The 18613-nt window shown below is 48.6% G+C and overlaps 4 protein-coding genes across 12 annotated transcripts; 1 reads left to right on the forward strand and 3 right to left on the reverse strand.

Moving 5' to 3' along the window:
* Positions 1-222: 222 nt before the first annotated feature.
* On the reverse strand, positions 223-8710 carry LOC121596062 (E3 ubiquitin-protein ligase Su(dx)). 8 transcript variants are annotated; one of them, XM_041920670.1, is made up of 7 exons: positions 8238-8710; positions 6992-7047; positions 5363-5570; positions 4804-5270; positions 2246-4287; positions 1969-2167; positions 223-1873 (listed from the first exon to the last, which is right to left on the reverse strand). In XM_041920670.1, the coding sequence occupies exons 3-7, from the start codon at positions 5397-5399 to the stop codon at positions 1604-1606; spliced, it is 3015 nt and encodes a 1004-aa protein (XP_041776604.1). In that variant the 5' UTR covers positions 5400-5570; positions 6992-7047; positions 8238-8710; the 3' UTR covers positions 223-1603. The 8 variants fall into 8 exon arrangements, with proteins under 8 accessions (XP_041776604.1, XP_041776601.1, XP_041776607.1 ...); XM_041920667.1 differs by lacking the exon at positions 8238-8710 and adding an exon at positions 7171-7555; XM_041920673.1 differs by lacking the exon at positions 6992-7047 and having other exon boundaries at positions 2246-4284.
* A 1058-nt stretch (positions 8711-9768) lies between these two features.
* Positions 9769-14893, forward strand: LOC121596065 (ATP-dependent RNA helicase WM6). 2 transcript variants are annotated; one of them, XM_041920677.1, is made up of 7 exons: positions 9769-9885; positions 10293-10521; positions 10789-11193; positions 11427-11545; positions 13488-13619; positions 13725-14127; positions 14215-14893. In XM_041920677.1, exons 2-7 carry the CDS (start codon positions 10323-10325, stop codon positions 14226-14228), a joined length of 1272 nt encoding a protein of 423 aa, XP_041776611.1. In that variant the 5' UTR covers positions 9769-9885; positions 10293-10322; the 3' UTR covers positions 14229-14893. The 2 variants fall into 2 exon arrangements, 1 of the variants encoding a protein (XP_041776611.1); XR_006005241.1 differs by lacking the exons at positions 13488-13619; positions 13725-14127; positions 14215-14893 and adding an exon at positions 12822-12868 and having other exon boundaries at positions 11427-12760.
* A 104-nt stretch (positions 14894-14997) lies between these two features.
* On the reverse strand, positions 14998-17658 carry LOC121596063 (carnitine O-acetyltransferase-like). Its single transcript, XM_041920674.1, has one exon. The coding sequence runs from the start codon at positions 17167-17169 to the stop codon at positions 15220-15222; it is 1950 nt and encodes a 649-aa protein (XP_041776608.1). The 5' UTR covers positions 17170-17658; the 3' UTR covers positions 14998-15219.
* Positions 17659-17897: 239 nt separating this feature from the next.
* LOC121595680 (28S ribosomal protein S14, mitochondrial) lies at positions 17898-18607 on the reverse strand. Its single transcript, XM_041919827.1, has 2 exons — positions 18451-18607; positions 17898-18381 (listed from the first exon to the last, which is right to left on the reverse strand). Exons 1-2 carry the CDS (start codon positions 18511-18513, stop codon positions 18058-18060), a joined length of 387 nt encoding a protein of 128 aa, XP_041775761.1. The 5' UTR covers positions 18514-18607; the 3' UTR covers positions 17898-18057.
* Between the last annotated feature and the right edge of the window lie 6 nt (positions 18608-18613).

Consider the following 18613-nt stretch of genomic DNA (forward strand, 5'->3'; position numbering starts at 1 on the left):
CCAAACCCAAAACACCTCAAAACACGTTACAGCCGAACTGCGACTCACAGAATTGCCAAACGGATATTAAAAAAGGTCCCAAACGGTATTTAGTAGAGTTCACCAACGCGCTGCAAAGATGTGTTGTTAGCTTTTGTTGTGTTTCTGTGGGCAAAGAGAGTTGAATGGGGTTCAATATTAGTTCTTGCTGCATATCTTGATATTTTACTTGTTTTTTTTTTATTGATATTCTCTAGTATTATACCTTGTTTCGTTTGTTCTCTGCGCCGGTTTCGCGCTTTCTGTTTACTTAAACTGTATCTTTTCTTGTTTTATTAATCTCCTAAATTAAGCCCAGTGTGTGCCCAAGATATACTTAAATAGTGTGTTTTCATCATTTATATATATATATATATATTTATATATTTATTATTATTTCTTCATCGTCATTGTTTAAAACAATCTATAACCTTTCTTCGCGAGCTCTAGCGCCCCCCGTGTGCATTTGTCTAACTTTTTACACAGTATAATATTACACTAAAAACTACACTTTTCACGTTTCCATTGCGATTGGTATAGTGCGTACCACCACACGTTGCAATGCAAAACCATCTATGGGGAATGTAGCACGCATCGAGCGTCATGTGCTCAGCCGGGTCAGCTGGCGTTTACTGTATCATCGGTCCCTCAGCACCATATTGCGCCCAAGCTGACTTGTTGTTAGTATGAACCATCTCTCCGTATTAAAACAACCGTACGTCATTAGTAGCACAGACAGCAATAGGACAAGCGGTATCATACCGGGTGGCTTCACCATGAGAAATGTGTCCTTATTCAACGACTTCTCAATCATGTTTCGAAATAAAACTCAAAAGAAAGGAAAGAATTTGCATCAACTGAACAATCTGTTTAGATTTTGCATACGGATAACGTCAGCTGCTATTTGGCCATATTATGTTACACCTCACGCGTCACACCATACCCGTCGACACACGCATTCTCTCTTAATAAAATGGTCCATTAATCATATACGTTCACTTTCCTTGGCAAACTAAATAGAAATCCATAACACAAAACGAATAAACAAACAAACAAAATACCTTCTGTTAATATACAGAACCAAGAGTACATGCCACAAGGCAAAACAAGCAACATTTGTAGCTTTAGCCGGGTACGTGCGCGATTGAAAATATGGCTTCTCGTTCTCGAACACTATTTACACAAGCACAAAGAGGCGGCCACGGTTTCGTTACTGTTTCACTACAGCCCCAATTCCTTTCCCGTCGTGCGGCTACGGATGTGCTACGTACAAAAGCTTTTAAAACGTGTTCCTCCCGCGCATCCAAAACACCTGCACTGTTTCTTTGCTCGCAAAACAAAGAAAACCACACACTCTCATATACAATATCTAGGTACAGAAACTTGCCACTTACACTTTACAACTAACCCAATCCATATCTCCGACCCGATCTTCTCCCGTTCCCCGCTCAGGTTAACCCCCCATTTTCTAAGAACCATTACTATTTCCCATAAAATGATCACATTTGTTTTTTTATATATACCGTTTATCCTCTTCCTCCTCCTCCTTCTTCGCCCGATTTTACCTGCCTGTAGAACCTGTACCTTACTCCTGCCCGAAACCTTCAGTCTCTTCGATCGCATAGTTTAGCTTCTCTACCAGCTGATCGTAGCTCTTGTACGGTGGTAGATCTAACCGATTGAAGCACGTGTGCGATCGGGGCAGCCACGTGTCCTTGCCCACCTTCTCGATGCAGAAGCGCTGCGGCCCGTTCGAGCCCATCAGCTCGGCGAACCCGCCGACCGGTACGCGGCAGGTGCCGGTAACGAACTGCAACAGACGGGCCCGCTTTTCGTTGTCCGTTTCCCGCACAAACTGCAAGTGGAAAAATACAAAACAGACGTTGTTTAAGAATGTTGCTTTGCACAGGCCTTGCCGACCAACAGTGGGCTAATCTTCGTGACACTTACCTGCCAGAACCAAACGACCTGTTTGCTGTTGCGATTGTAATGCCGATAGATGGAATTGCGCTGCCAGTCGTCCACATCGATCTCCTGCATGCCGCACAGCATTAGCTCCAGCTCGCGCTCATCAAAGTACTTTAACCATTCGAGCGGTACCACCTCGTTAAACCCATCCAGGAAGGTTTTGGTCTGCTCCTCGATACCCCTGGGGGAAAGGAAAACAAAACGTAAATGTTAATGGGCTACTTCCAAGCCTCAATCCTAAAAAAGCACCTTTACTTACCTCGTCATTCGCCACTCGGTCATGAGCGAGATGTACTCTTCCTTGTTCTCCTCCGTCACGCGCTCCTTGTCACCGTTATCCTTCAGCTCGTGATGGATGATCTGTCCCAACACCTCGAAATCGACGCTGAACCACAGCTCCAGCCCGCACTCGTCGATGTTGTTGTCCCGCACCCAGATGAGCGAGTTGTAAAACTCCGGATCGATCGTTTCGATGTCTTTGGTCGTTAGCTTTTTGTTCAGCATGCGCTTGTAGAACGGCATCGTGAAGCCGGAATAGATGAACCGCCCATGGTACAGTGCCATCGCGATGAACCGCCCAATGAACTTGAAGTACTGCAGGTGATCCGGATTCACGTAGCTGGCCGGATTGATCTGCAGGCTGTAGTTGTTCTTGTTCGCGTATTCAAACAGGCAGTACATTGGGTTGAGCACTTCGTGCGACAGCAGGAAGAACCACTCGCGCGATACACCGCCGTAGTCGAGCCCCTCCTCGCCGCGGAAGATAATGTACAGCCGGCGCCTCAGCTCGTACGCCGGCAGCCGCATGATCTGGTGGTACGAATCCTCGAACAGCGTTTGCCGCGTGAGCGTTATTTTGATGTGGGACGCAAGCGCATTGCTCTGACACAGATACCGGAACTGGCTCAGCTTCCAGCGGAAAGAGCGCTCGTACGCCTTCGGCACACCGTACACACCCTTCGCGCCCTTCGGTGCGCCTGGTCGCGGATCCTCAAACGTCGTTTTACGATTGTTGTGATCCACGAAGAACCGCTCCCCGTTGGCGGTGTAGCGAATCTCCCAGCCGGGCGGCAGTGGACCCTCCGCCAGCATGCTCACCTCCTGGCCCTGCGTCCGCGGGTCTTCCCACTGGGTGGTGCGGTTTTTATGGTTCACAAAGTACACCCGATTGTCCGGCTGGACGCGTTTTTCCCATCCGTCCGGCAGCGGTCCCAGCCCATCGTCCTCTTCGTGCGCCACCGAGATCGAGTTCGATTGCTGGGCGTGCTGGGGGTAGAGGAACCGCTGATTGCCCTGCGAGATGATGTGTTGCCGCTGGCCCTGCCAGTGCTGGAAGTGCATCAGCCGCTCGCTGTTCGGCCGCTGCCAGGTGGTGGTGCGCGTGTTATGATCCACGTAGTACACACGGCCGCGGGGATCGCGCCGCTGCTCCCAGCCAGCCGGCAGCGGCTGCGGCTTCTCCCAATACGTCGAGCGCGTGTTGTGATCGACGTAGTAGCGCCGGCCGAACTTGTCCACCCGCATCTCCCACCCGGCCGGTAGCGGTTCGTCGTCGATGGGATTTTGCTGCTGCTGTTGCTGATGCTGCAGTATAAGCTGCTGATCGGTTAAGCTCCCGCCCATCGGCATCGGTATGGCGGCACCACCACCACCATTATTTGCACCGCCAGGACTTCCACCTGCGACCGGCAACATGGCCGTGTTTGTGTGTCCCCCACCCGGTACACCGTTGATGAGGCCTTCCTGCGACGAGTTCGAATACACTGGACCGAGTCGAGCGTGGTATCCCGCGGACGAGGCCACCGGCGAAACGTTCTGCTGATCCCAGTTGATGCCACTTCGTCGGATAGCGCCCGTCGACGAGGAGGCGCCCGACGAGCTGCCTCCACCGCCACCCCCGTTCGGAGAGGAACCGGCCGTCATGATACCGTTGCCCATGGTGCCGTACGATCCGCCCGCTATACTGAACTCGTTTAACGACGACGACACACAATCGGACGCCGTGGACGTGGCGTTATTGTTGCTTGTGCTGCTGTTGCTTTGGCTAGCGTGGGAAGCGGGCGAGTGTTGCGACTGATGGTGCTGCACGGCCGCCGATGAGGACGAGGATGACGGTACTAGTGCATGATTCATCATACCACCGGTGGATGATGACGCCGGCTGCAGCTGTTGCGATGTGCTGCCACCTCCGGTGCCTCGCAAACGCATTCGCGCCCGAATGCCGCCGTTCAGTATGCTGCTCCGTAGCGTGTGATAGTGCACACCGTTCGGCGCCAAATCGCTAGGACCGCCCGACAGCTGCTAACGAATGCAACCCGAAGGCAACATGTGCAAGGTTGATCCGGTGAGGAAAATGAGGAAAAGAAGAGCGAAAAAGAAACACGCGTTAGGAAAGCACCAATCGATAGCTTCACGTCAGCGAAGGAAAATCAATAAAGTAAACCAGCGAGACCAGCGCCGTGTGTTTGCGTACAGTGTTATCCAACGCAACGTGGCATGATTTTCCAAACGCGTGACAAATGAGATAATTTTCTAGCTGAATAATTTAAAACACTTATTAAGAAATGATCCCACCAACGGTGGTGGATCAATATTTGTTGTTAGAAATTTGCATTAACTGCAAATGGCAAATAGATAAATTGAATATTTAAAATTAATTTAAAAAAAAACAAATAGTTACTCCATTCCATTGTTTACGTTATGTGAACTACGCGCATCTGACCGGCACAGGACACAAACAAACACAGCGGCTGATTACCCCATTACATTTCACATTGCGCATTAGATGGTACAAATGCCCGCCACAAGGTCACTTACCCCATTTACGTTGACCATTCCGCTGGTACCGGTTTCATTGCCGCGCAATGCACCCGCACCCGCCCCCAAATGGCGCATATCGATCTTCAAACCATCGAGCACGACCACCAGCTCGCCCGCTTTGACCGGTTGGCGCGGTTCGCTGGTTTTGGACGAGCCCGTCCCATCGATCAGCAGGTCCATGTTGAGTTCGAGCAGTTCGAGCACACCGTTGTAGTGTCGCAGAATGCCCGCCAGCTCGACGGTCTGCTGGCCGAGCAGTGAATCCTTGCGGAAGCTCGAATGGTCTAGGACGCGAAAGTGCAGCACCGAGCCGGGCGACACGATGCTCGTGAACCGCTCGTTCCATTTCGGTGTGTTGGTGTTTTTGATGATATCTGTCTTGCGTGAAGTTTTGCCATCGATCGAAAACTCGACGTACGGGTTGGGCTTTAGGAAGCCATTGCTCCGGAAGGTGGCGTGCTCGACTGTGGGGTGGAGTGTGCGAAACGGGCAAATAGAAGAACGAATTAATAACAACTCCACTCACTACCCCCAGGGGGGAAGGGAAGAAACGTACTTATCACAATCAGCTGATGGATGGTACCGTCGTCCATCTGCCGGCCGGGGTATGTTTGGGATGGGGTGTGCCTTGAAGAAACCTACGACCACCTCTTCGTATTCCGCTTTCTCTATCTGGGCCGACGGATCAAACAATCTACGCCTTCGTTCTTGAACGCGCTACAGCAAATGGAGGCGATTACGCGATGGGTATTTTCCAGACGGTCCTGAAACGAGTCGGGCCGGAAATTGGGGGTAAAATTTAGACACGGAATTCTTGGCGACAACCACCCACCGCGAAGGATCATTAAAGAGGGGAGCGCTTGGTTGCGTGTGGTACCATACACGCACGCAAGCCACGTGTTTTCCGCTTTTCCTATTGCATTGACCAATAAGGGAAAGAAAAGCCGCGGCACCTTACTATTAGTATGTGGCCTGTCCGATAGCCTTTGTGGTGTAATCTAGACAAATCATTTCCCTTTCTATGGAGTATAATAATGGTGGATGGCCTAGTATGATACTTAAGTATTTTCTATACGGTCGTTGCATGTGTTTTCTTCAACGGAACACCTTGAATATACAAATACCCTCACATGATCACTCTAGTTTCCTACTCAGAACTTCCTCTGATGTTATTTTCGTTTAATTATTTAAATGGAAAATAGACTCAACATCATGCGCAGTTTGTTAAATTCCCACAAAACACAAAACATCACAATAAAGCTGATTCATTACGATACCGGCACAACGAACCATTTCACGTATAAATCCTCTCCAGCACAAGTGTGTAAATAGTCATTATTGAAACAACACTTGTGTGTGATGCAATGAATCGTCGCTCTGATAAGCCACTGACAGAGAGCGTTGATGATTGTTTATCGCGCTGCAAAGCCGACATGCTTCTTCGCCAAGAAGCTTCCTTCTCTTTGTAAGTTTTAAACACTTTTTGCAACGGTAGAGCTAATCCATTGCCTAGTCAATATTCGTTTTTTTTTTTCCTACAAAAACAATTACCACAACAATTTCCGTTCGCAGCAGCTAAAAGGAACGTATCGCACGTATGATCACTGCAATAGTCCAGGCCGAGTGGCAAAGTGGTCCACAGGCAGCAGCTTATTACCCCGTATCCACCGGAACCACCGACTCAGCGTTGTTATCAGAATCGCGAACCGACGACTATTCAAACCCCCTAGAGACCCTCCTCTGCTGTTATCAGCAGAAGAAGGGTACTGTGCTCGGTACTTTGCCTTTGCCAGCGTATTGTTTTTGTACTTCCCGTCTTGCGCTCGGACAAGAGACTGAGGTGATAACGAGGAGTTTTATCTTGTTCATTTGTCTCGGCGCGTCTTTCGCATCATTTAAAATGATTCAAAGCGCTGAAAGAAAAATGTGAAATTGTTGGACGGGCAGCAATGTAGAATTGGAAATTCATTTTCCTTTTGGCCCAACCAGTTTCTCTTATCGCTGCTGGCCAGCGGGAGCGCGTGTGGGTGGTGGATGTAGTTTCAGTTTCTGTTTTACCCCGTACGGCACAACGGCCAATTATGTGAATTTGGAGTTGAATTTCGGTACATCGGGCCACTTTCACCGTTTGTTCTGCTGCACGAAAATATAGATGTGTGTGCACCATTCCGCACTACCCACGCACCTTCGTTTGCGCCTTTTATTGCGTCTACTTTCACCGAATATGGCCCTCTCTCGACCCTACAAAACAAGCAAGAAGAAATACATGAAACACCGACGAAAAATAGCCGACCACTATTGTAATCAAATCATATTGCTATGCCCACCGCCGCCGCGCCCGGTCCGTGTGTAGCGGTGTCTTACAATTGTTTCGCATGCTTCGATTCCATTTTTGCGCTGTTGCGCTATTTCATTTGGCGCAGTTGGAGTACGCCTGCGGTGGCGATTTCCTGTCTCGGGTCCGAACGACTTTGTTTGTATTCGCGGCGAAAATGGTCAATCAATGTTAACTGCTTTAACTCGATGCAAAACGGGGGACATCTTCGTTATGCGACGGTAAACAATCTTCCCTTTGGTATCAACAATTAAGGTGTACACCGTGCTTGGATGCAGGTTCGGTCTCGTACGGTCGGCATAGCTGTTGCTAACCCGGCCAGTCTAGTCTAGGGTTGGACCAGTGCGCGAAAAGCATTCAGCCCACGGTACACACACTTTGGACGTGCAATTTTCTACGATAAATCACCACTGCGCTTACTGTGACACTACACACTAACGGGTGACGAAATAGCAGCACCCCTTTCCGCACACAAATTAACAACACGGATGAGGGGCAATGGGCTCTTATAGGTAATGGGGCTGAATCATCTTCCCTGCGGGTTGTATTATCGAACACATATTTTGATTGCCGTTTTCATAATACACAAACACACACACACACACACACACACACAAACATAGCATACACTTATACAGTCACACGCATAGCTCTGTGCAAGACCTTTTTTACGATTTCATTATCATTATCATTTGCACCATTGATGAAATTATCAGCTCTGCCCAATGGTTTACGCGTTCCAACGGAGAAGCAACAAATATTTCGTCTTCTTGGCAAACTGGTCACAGGGACACGCATTTAGGAATGTTGTAGAATGATTTTAATTACACCAAACACTGCAAATGCCCTTTTCTTTAACTCTCAAACCTTTGCTTCATTGGATAATCGAAACAAGCGTACCGAACTAGTGCACAGGATTTGCCCTCACTTAGCGCCTATAAGAATCTAATCAGAAAACTGTCTTTTTCACCTTTCTTAACTTTTGCACACGGCCAAACCGTGCTCTGTGGCGACTCACGGTTGAGTTGGTGGCAGTGGTGTGATGATTTTTTTTTTCGCACTCCTTCCCCATAAACGCAACTAAAACAAAACACACCTGCTTAAAACCCGTCGTGTTTTGAAGTGGTCAGCCTTTCGGTGCGGAGATACACGGGATGATTTCACATGATGCTTTTTCCAACTTGCTGCTGCTATTGCTGGCTCGATGCAAACACCAGACGAAGGACGTTTCACCGTTGTGTGATGGTACGTAACCAGTGCAGTCAGTGCGGAGGTTTTCCGTAAACTATGTCGTTCCGTTTTCACGGGTGGTAAGTAATTTTGTTCCGCTGGTCCGACGACGGCTTTGGCTCGCTCCGTTTACCTCTACCTTCGGGCCTTTGTTTACGACCTTTGCACAGTTGGCACACAATCGCAGCACGGACAATTAGCAACTTAAGAATAGTTCAATCGGAATGTTTGCTGCCTGTGTGTGACCAATGGGCACCCTTTTTCACAGCGAATGCGAATGCTAATAAAGATCACACTCCGATGAACCAATTCGCAGAACGTCAAATCACTTCCATCTTGCCAAGTACCCGTACAACATGGCGAGGGTTTTTGACGTTCGAATATCGCTGCATCTCGCTAATTTTCTCTAGCCTTCCTTTACTTGCCTACAGTGCTCGTTTCAAGGTGAGCTTTTGTGTTCCCCTCTGCCACTTCACTACGAACGTTTCGTACACCTTTGCCCAAATGCCTTTCGTTGTGTTGGTGACAATTTACGCGAATAACATATCGAGGAGTGTATGTTCTCGCTCGTTGTGTCATGCCATCCCATTCGCACACATGGACGCGTGAAAAAAAAACAAAAACAAACTTGGAGATTGATTAAATTTCATGTGCGCAATTTTGTTGAGTGTTGCGTGTTCTCTTAACTCAGAGAATAGAAGAAAAATAGCAGATTAAACAGGGGAAAACCATTCCAGCTCCTTGGTACGGAAAGAAATCTAGAACGTATGTTGCTCATTAAAATATCACATATTAATTTCATTAAATACATGGAGTTGAGAATGTTGATCATACATGAAGACAGTTAATAAAAAGCCACTACCGGATCAGCTGATGCGAAAGCGGAACATGTATGTGCAAGTGAGACGGCGAAGCGCAGATGCTAAGGCAGCGCTAATCGCTCATGCGGGCGTGCGTGCGTTTTCTGAAAATGTATGGAATTTGACACCCGCAGCGGGTGATAGCCCGCAACCGCATGCGTCAGAATCAAACAATTTAGAATTTTTTCCGCACGCACGCCCGCACGCCCGCAGTAGCGATTACCGCTGCCCAATTGGCACACACATGAAATGTAGGACAGCGTGGGGTCAATGAAGGGATGTGGTGGAGGAAATGGTGGTGTATTTTTTCTTATCTTTTTTTTTTTTGTTAACCAACACAATCACACACCAGCTCGAGCCTTTTGGCGACCATCTTGAGCCCTCAAAAACCCTCACAACGTCTTTCAAAAACGCTCGCCAGCGAGGGAAAATCGTACCGATTTGGCGCGTTGGCGAGCTTGTGAAAACCGGTTTTTGCCTAACGGTCAACGCGTTTACGCACCCTCGAGTTCAGTACTTGCGGGGTTTTCGCCCGAAGATTGCCGAAGTTTGACAACCGTCTGCTCCATCCTGTTCAGCGCTGGTGTGTTCGCTTCGCTTTCCGCTCCATTCTGCCAGCATTCGAAGCGTGTCTCCCGTGTTCCCCTACTTTAGGTAAGAATTGAGCTGTTAATTTATCAAAATTCAAGAAATACTTATCGAAAAACGAAATATTATTGTCGGGAGTACGTTTTACAATATGTGTTCGATGGATTGTGTACGGTGGCGTGCGAAAAAATGTGGATTAAAGTTTCTACGTCGTGTGATGAAATGAATCCACGCGTTTCAAAATGGCGGAAACTAACGCTACCGCCGGCTTTAGCCGCGAGAAATTGGCGGATGTAAAAATGTAGCCATTCCTTGGTGTGGCGATAATTGATGAGTGGTTTGTGAATAGCGCGATACAAGCTGTGTCGATATTTTCGATTCATATTTCTTTATCTAACCCAAATTTCCATTGTTCCGCGTACAAGGTCACCAATATTCACGCTTTTTCTTTTTATTCTGCCTTTTCTCCACAGCTCTCAGGCAGTACAAAACTCACATTCAGAATGGCAGATAACGAGGATCTTTTAGACTATGAGGAGGAGGACCAGACCGAGCAGGTGGTGGCGGAGACCACGGAACAGCCGAAGAAGGACGTGAAGGGTACTTACGTATCGATTCACAGCTCCGGTTTCCGTGATTTTCTGCTGAAGCCTGAAATTCTGCGCGCCATTGTCGACTGTGGTTTCGAGCATCCCTCCGAAGGTGAGTTGTCAAGCGATGTTTGGACATTCTTTTTTCCCTTCTTCTTCTTCTTCTTCATCTTCTTTTTGTTCTTTCACATGATGAGACTTTCACAATATTTTAGTAGATAGGGACATCTGATCTAACGAAGTGATCGATTTGTGTTCATTTATCTGATGAAAGAATTAAAGCGCAGTGTTTAGAAATGAAATATCATTCGTATATATGAACGCAGCATTAATAAAATGTTCGGTTTCGCCTTTGTTTGTTTTCTTCCCCCCTTTGCAGTGCAACACGAATGTATTCCGCAGGCGGTGCTTGGTATGGACATTCTGTGCCAGGCCAAGTCCGGTATGGGAAAGACGGCCGTGTTTGTGCTTGCCACGCTGCAGCAGCTGGAGCCGACCGAGAACGTGCCGTACGTGCTGGTCATGTGCCACACGCGCGAGCTCGCTTTCCAGATCAGCAAGGAGTACGAGCGGTTCTGCAAGTACATGCCCACCATCAAGGTGGCCGTGTTCTTCGGCGGGCTGCCGATCCAGAAGGATGAGGAAGTGCTGAAAACGACGACCCCACACATCATCGTCGGAACACCGGGCCGCGTGCTGGCGCTCATCCGCAACAAGAAGCTGAACCTGAAGAACTTGAAACATTTCATCCTCGACGAGTGCGACAAAATGCTCGAACAGTTGGGTAAGTTGCCACTCGGGATTGAACTGTGTGTTCGTTGCTAGGGGAATGGGGGGAAAGGGTGTACATGATGATTTGATTACTATTTAGTAGATAGGGACAACTGAGTCACGACAGTGATCGATTTTGTTTTATCACGCACTGAACCAATCAAAACGAACCTCTGCTAGCTATAGCATATCTTATTTGAACAGCTTTATTAACCTAACTTTTTCCGTCCGTTTCCCTCTACACAGATATGCGGCGCGACGTCCAGGAGATTTTCCGTAACACACCCCACGGAAAGCAAGTGATGATGTTCTCCGCCACGCTGAGCAAAGAAATTCGCCCAGTGTGCAAAAAGTTCATGCAAGATGTAAATACCACCACTAGTTCTACTACTTCTACTTCCTCATCTACCTCTACCACTACTACTACTACTGCTACTCGTAATGTCAATAGGCGAAAGGAAAGTTACTGTGTCGATGGGAAAAGTTTGCCGAAAAGTTGTCATTCCAGTACGCTGTGGTTGGCCAGTACGTACTCCACCATCGTCGCTGGTGTTGCTGCTGCTGTGTCGATGCCGTCGTCATCGTCGGACGCGCAGTGCCTTATTAAATCGTACCAAAACACTAAATCGATTCACCATCTCTGGCCGATCGCGGCAACCTAAAAGCATGCTAGATATGCCAACCCGTGTAAAAAAACATAACCAAACACACTCCTCCGAGAGCTATTCGCGTGAAGCCCATGCAGCCGTGCTTTGGATGGATGTAACCACCTACACCAAAGCGCACACTGTTCCTTCTCAAATGTTCGACTCCGTCCCTGCTGTGCCATGGGGCGAGAGGGAGTCCTTCGAGAAATATGAAGCGTTCGAGCAACCGATTGAGAAGGAAGCGAAACAAACGGTAAGGGATGCGGAGCTGTTTTGCTCGGCAAACGTTGAAGAAAGCTGCTTCAACGTTGGCCACCTAGAAACGTGTGCCTACTTCAACGGTCTCTATGCAATGGTGTTTAAAATGTAACCAACCCCGTAAACCACTACCAACCCCGATAATACAAAACGATCTAGTATTTCTGTAAATCCCAACTACCCGAGCAACCGTAACCGAGCACGTACTGTGTTTAAATACCATCGAAATCGTTCACACCTTGCATTCGCGGTCTTCTGTCCGTCGTCGTACAATACTTCCGTCGTGAACAGATCAACAAATGCGAGAACCTCTTTTCCAATGGATTTCGTTGCCCGTCCGCTTCGCATTCACAAAGTTGCATAAATGTACCAAAATGCAACTGTCCTATAAAAAAATCCCCTACAAAAGAGGTCGCAGCGCCGCAACAGAATATGCACCTAGAGTTGCATTGAAAAAAAAAAAAGAAGAAAATATCAATTCAAGCCACATGTGCGTGCTGTTCGTGGGACGCGCACCCGCAATCGGAACGAAGCGAATGATGTCTGTCGAGAGAGTCGCCCGCCCTCCCCCCGTGTGCCCGTGGTGCGACGGACCGTTTGGCAAATAGATCCGATCGTTCTCTCTGTTGCTGTTGCATCTACCGAAGCATCCAACCGAGTCGCAGCGAAGGAGCCGTATGTAGTTATAATCGTAGATAAATGCTAACAACCGCATAAGCCGTTACTATCGTTTCAGGAGCAGAAATTACAGGACCTTCCGCGAGCAATAGAGCGCTGGTGGGGAGAACTGTGTTTTTGCCATGTTATTCCTTTTGGTTAATCGTCATCCTATCGAGAAGCGAAAGAGGGAGCAAAGGCGAACAGAAAAAAAACGTGTCCCCTGCCAAGCAAAACCATCCAATGTTTTTCAGCTCGTGTTTGTTTTTGGCCAAACTTTCCCCACGATATGTGTGCTAACTTCATTCGTCTTTTAATTCGATAATGATTATTGGGTCTTTTTTTTTGGAGAGGTTCTATGACTGACACTTGTTCTTCTATAAGTAACTTGAATAAGTTGTAGTATGATTTGGTTTTAAATGCGTAAAATTCCCATGATAGCTTTTCATATCAAGTCTTTCGAAGGACTAAACTTTTTATAAATTTATTCCAAATCGTATGATTGTCCTCACGCCCGTTACAAGATCCAGTATAACAGTAACGTTTAACATTCCACATCGCGTCTTTGTCACAATCGAATCAGTAGTAGTTAGCGCGCGAGCAGGAAAATTAGCAAATTTTTCGATGGATAATCGATGCACACAACGAAGGAAGCCAGTTGGTCTAATTTAGTTGCATCCTTTCTTTTCCTTTTTTATTTCCTCCCTTCGTTTCATGTGTGGCCGGTTTATGAAATCACCTTTAGCCCATGGAAGTGTATGTTGACGATGAAACCAAACTAACTCTGCACGGTTTACAGCAGCACTACGTGAAGCTGAAGGAAAATGAAAAGAACAAGAAGCTCTTCGAGCTGCTCGATGTGTTGGAATTTAACCAGGTAGGATACGCTTCTTTTTTTTTACATGTTAACACCGTATCACCTTCTCTGTAACCGATTGTAACCATCATGCCATGCATGCTTTTACGCCGTCTGCCTTCATAGGTTGTAATCTTCGTGAAATCCGTGCAACGTTGCATGGCGCTGGCGCAGCTACTGACCGAGCAGAACTTCCCCGCCATCGGTATCCACCGGGGCATGGTGCAGGAGGAGCGCTTGTCGCGGTACCAGCAGTTCAAGGATTTCCAGAAGCGCATCCTGGTCGCGACGAACCTGTTCGGCCGCGGTATGGATATCGAGCGTGTGAACATTGTGTTCAACTACGATATGCCGGAAGACTCCGACACCTACCTGCATCGGGTGGCCCGTGCCGGCCGTTTCGGTACCAAGGGTCTGGCCATAACGTTCATCTCGGACGAGGCGGACGCGAAGATTCTGAACGATGTGCAGGACCGATTCGATGTGAATATCAACGAGCTGCCGGACGAAATCGATCTCTCCTCGTACAGTAAGTTTAACGAACCAGTTTGGAGTGGAATTACTCATTTAAGGTATGGATATTGTAACATTATTGTTTGCTTTCTTTTTTCTATAGTTGAAGGACGATAAACCGGGGGAAAAAAAAGCCCCCTGCCACAATGGGTGTGGTGGGCGCGCGCGTTATCCCATCGTATAGTAGTGCAACGTAAATTAAACGATACTTTAACTAACCATTGCTGTGTTGCGGGTGCCATCCGGCGCAGTGCACGCAGTTTGAAATTTTCTGGCATTTTAAAAACTATTCCTTAAATGCTGCTAATAACTATAAATAACTTTTGTAAGAAGATTGATTAATTTACCTATTGGCAAAGAATTTTTTAAGTAAACTGGTAGCAACAGCTCTCAACAATAACAACCGCAACAATATACAGGCTCAACGAGACACTAATTCCGTTCATTTGCCCGCACTACACAAATCACAAAGTATTGCATGTGTTACACCCAATCGTGTATGGGCGTTTGGACAATTTCTCCAAGTGGAAAAGAACTTCTTTTGTTTTTTTTATGTACTGCTACAAACACTAGCTGTGTTTATTTGGCCACCTATCAAAGGAAAGTCCCGTGCAATCGGGCGGAACCGACTTTCACAACTCTATTGATGTTCAATAGCACTAGGATAATAGCAGTTGGTAAAACTATTTTTTAGTAAGGCTTGATAACTCTACGTAATTTTGAGAAAAACAAAACAAATAAAAATAATAACGATGTATTTAGTGTGAGGAAACACCAAAACACTTTGATGGGGTTATTTTGTGAATTGTTTGAAAGAAAGCAGTGATGCGTGCGGGTTCGGATTAGGCTCTCTCATCAAATCATCAAAAGGATGTAACGTCAGGAGTAATAGAAAACCCATCACCGGTTTTTAATTATTTATTTTAAAATCAGTCAGCTTTTTATTGCCAAGGTGCTGTGAGATACAGACAAAACAGAATACAAAATTTACCTACTAAGGAATACGAAAACAACATCCAAAAGTAAATCTCTATGCAAAAGGCCACTAGTTTAACAGAAACAAAATCACTGGGAGTTCGTGCGTAGAATCGTGCGTGCACGCCACTCCTTACAGCTTGCCCTTAGGCTTCTCACCGTACACGACCAACACTTCGTACATTTCACGCAGCGCCTCCTGCAGGCTGACGCGGAACCGTGCCAAATCCGTGTCCTTGTTCGACCGGAACGCCGACACACCGAACCACATGTCGTCCTCCTTCGGGTTGTAGCAGCATCCGTAACCGTCCTGCGTCAACGGTCCGTAGCACATGAACGCGTCATACCGCGACGCAACCTGACTGGTAGACAGGCGCATGTGCGCACTCTTCTGCAATCCCTGATCGGCGTACAGCTCCGGCAGGGCCAGCCCGTTCTCCTTCGCCGTCAGCTTCAGTCCGAGCAGATGCCGATCCACTCCGTACCCCTGGATAGCCATCGAAACGTACGCTTTGTGGGCGTTGATGGCCGCCTTCATCGCTTCCAGCTTGGAGCGCCCGTCCCGCTTAGGCTCGAGCATGGCGCGCGCGAACGCAACCGATTCCACCGAGCATGAGCGGATCGTCTCGGTGCGGCCGTGCAGGTACATCCGGTTCTGGGCCGACTCGTAGTGTGCCCCCGGGACGTGATGCAGCCGATAGAACGCGTACTGGATCGCCATCTGGATGTAGCTGTCCGGGCTCATGCGCTGCGTTTTGATGAAGCCCTTGCCGTAGTCGGTAAAGTGCAGATAGTCCATCTGTATGTCGGCCGCCAGCTTGTCCACGAACCCAGCGGCCTGGTCGATTTCCGACCGTACCGCCGGTGTAACGTTAAAGTCCAGCTTTACCGCGCCCGCACTCAGCTCGGCTTGATCCATCGTATTGAGGCACTTGCCGCTGCCGATGTACTCGAGCAGAAAGTCCGTCATCACAGCGATCGGTTGTCCCTCGGCCGGAGAGTGTTCGTACGTCAGCCCGTTGATACCGTTCGGTGCTACAACGAGCTGGATCGTTTTGTCGTACCATCGATTGCCACCGTTGGCAGCCGAACCGCCGCCATGGATCAGCAGATCGCTTGCCGTTACGATGTGATCGGTGCCCTGCTTCTGCGGCAGCTCGCGGTCGATCGAAAGCACGAAAAGCGCCTGCTGGATGGATTCCACCGACGCTCGGTTGGTCGCGTCGGCCATCAGCGTTTCGTACGCCTGCGCCCAACTATCCCGATGGTTGGCGGTGAGGATACCGAGCGGAGCTGCCCGACTATTCCCTTCCTTCGCGGCGATCTTCTTCAGCTCGGCAAGGATTTGCCGCTCGCTTACGATCCCACCAGCGGCAGTGAAGACCGGCAGCCGATAGTAGTGATTGTTGCACGCAACCACAATATGCCGAGAGCGTGGATTGTACTGCACCGAATCACGCTCCCTTCCCGGGATGCGACAGGTGCCGAAAATCTTCTCGTACTGCGACATATCCAGCGGCACCTTACCCATCATTTCCGGCTTGATCTTACCGCCGTCGATCAGCATCTTGTAGGCCAGGGCGGCGGAAATCATCTTGGCTGCGTACTGCAACTGCTCATCGAGCGTTTTGTAACTGGCCCGGGGAAACACGAGCCCAGGGCTGGAGTACACGATAACCGGATCGCGATACTCCATGTACGCACAGCGCAGCCACCAATCGGCAAGCCAGTTGTCCTTCTGGGCCGCGCGCTGTTCCAGCAGACTCTGCAGCTTCTGACCGATCCCGCCAGGGACGGTAAACTTCTCCACCGCCCTCTTAGTGCCGGCCAGCGTGTCCGCATCGACGTGCGGTTCAATCGATCTTACCAGCTTCTGCATCGTGTCGGCCAGCTTCGGGACGGGTTGGCGCTGTAGCGCTAGCGGTCCTGCCCCGCCAGCAGCAGCAGTTGCGTAGTTTTGCTGGGACGTTGGACACATTTTGCCTGATGCGTTTGCTGCTGGAGATGATGCACTGGCGGCCGTTAAAACTCTCCCGAGTGGTGAAGCTATGGTTCGCGATTGAATCAAGCGAGTCATGTTCATTTGACTGGGGGGCAACGGTTGAACTTTGGACCTAGGAGAAAAGGGTTTGAACCTGCTGACCTGCGTGCACCTCTGCCGCCAAGGGCAAACTAAAGACACGGAACGGGCAGAACCACAAAAAAAGGTTCCGATTCGGCTGAAGCCACACAATTACTGGGCAATTTTTTGGAGCCTCGCTTGTCGCACGCAGAACACACAACCCGTTGCTCCACGTAAGCAACGCGAGCGTATAATAGGCACACAATACGTTCCACTGTTTCCACTGGGCCAACCCGTTTTCGGCAGCAAACGGGGGTGGGTGAACGGCAGCGAAACTAGTTCCTTGTTGCTCGGGTTTTGTTATTGGAATCGTTCGGCCCCAGAAAGTGAAAGTAAATACGCTGATGTGAGGGGTTGTTATGCGAAGTGGCACCCCTTTGGAGGAACGACTGCTAATACCACGGAGAGAAGTATACGGCAGCTGATAAAATGATACGTTCTGTCATCTGTGCGGTAATGTCTGAAACCAACACAAGCACATATTTATAGCACATGCATATGTGTTGGCCTAATTACGTACGAAACAATGGGGGAGAGTTTTGAACAACAATTGCATCGTGAAAAAATATTGAAACTAAACTTCAAATAAAAAAATGAACCATTAATGGAGGACAGTTACAGGATGTGATATTTAAAGAATATAAATTAAATATTTAAAATAAATTTAAATTGTACCATAATCGAGAGGATTTCTGTTTCAAACAGAAACTATATTGTTATGTGAACTCCCAGATCCTCTCAGACCTGGCAAAACTCTTGTAATTGCTACATTTCCTCTCGCCTGTTTTGCCTTCCGCTGCGTATCATTATTGCTAACACCGCCCAATCCTTCCGGACAGTAGACAGCAGCTACCACATGGCTCGCTGAACGCCGGACAATTTGTTGTAGTCGGCCAGATGACGCCAAACGATGCGGCTAACGCGCCACCGGTGCACGATACCGCGTGAGCGTGACGTTACTGCGCACCGTTCGCGTACCCGCACCAGCGAGGAGTCGCGCGGAAATGCCTCAATCTCTTTGCTGGCAATTTCCCGCAGTTCCACCGGCAGGATCGTGTTCTTCCGGAGTGAGTTAACGCGCAGCCGGGCGTCGGCATGCTGCACCACGCACTGGCGTCGCTTGTAGTCCTTGATCATACGCCAGTCGGCCCATTTGTTGCGTACTTGCTGGAGCTGCGTGGAAATGTGTTACCGTTAGCGTCTAGCTTGATATCGTACTGCGTTTGGTAATCGTTCTCTTACCCTATAGCCGGCCAGATTTTGGCCACACGTTACAAACCGGGATACGAAACCCACCACCGACATTGTGAACTGGTCGCGAGCACCTCGTTTTGCACCGGCTGGTGTTGTTTTTTGGGGTGTGTTTACGTAAGGCCCGCGGGCACAACAAACAGCTGTCAACTGC

This window comes from Anopheles merus, chromosome 3R, assembly GCF_017562075.2.
Source record: "Anopheles merus strain MAF chromosome 3R, AmerM5.1, whole genome shotgun sequence".
Classification (NCBI taxonomy): Eukaryota; Metazoa; Arthropoda; class Insecta; order Diptera; family Culicidae; genus Anopheles; species Anopheles merus.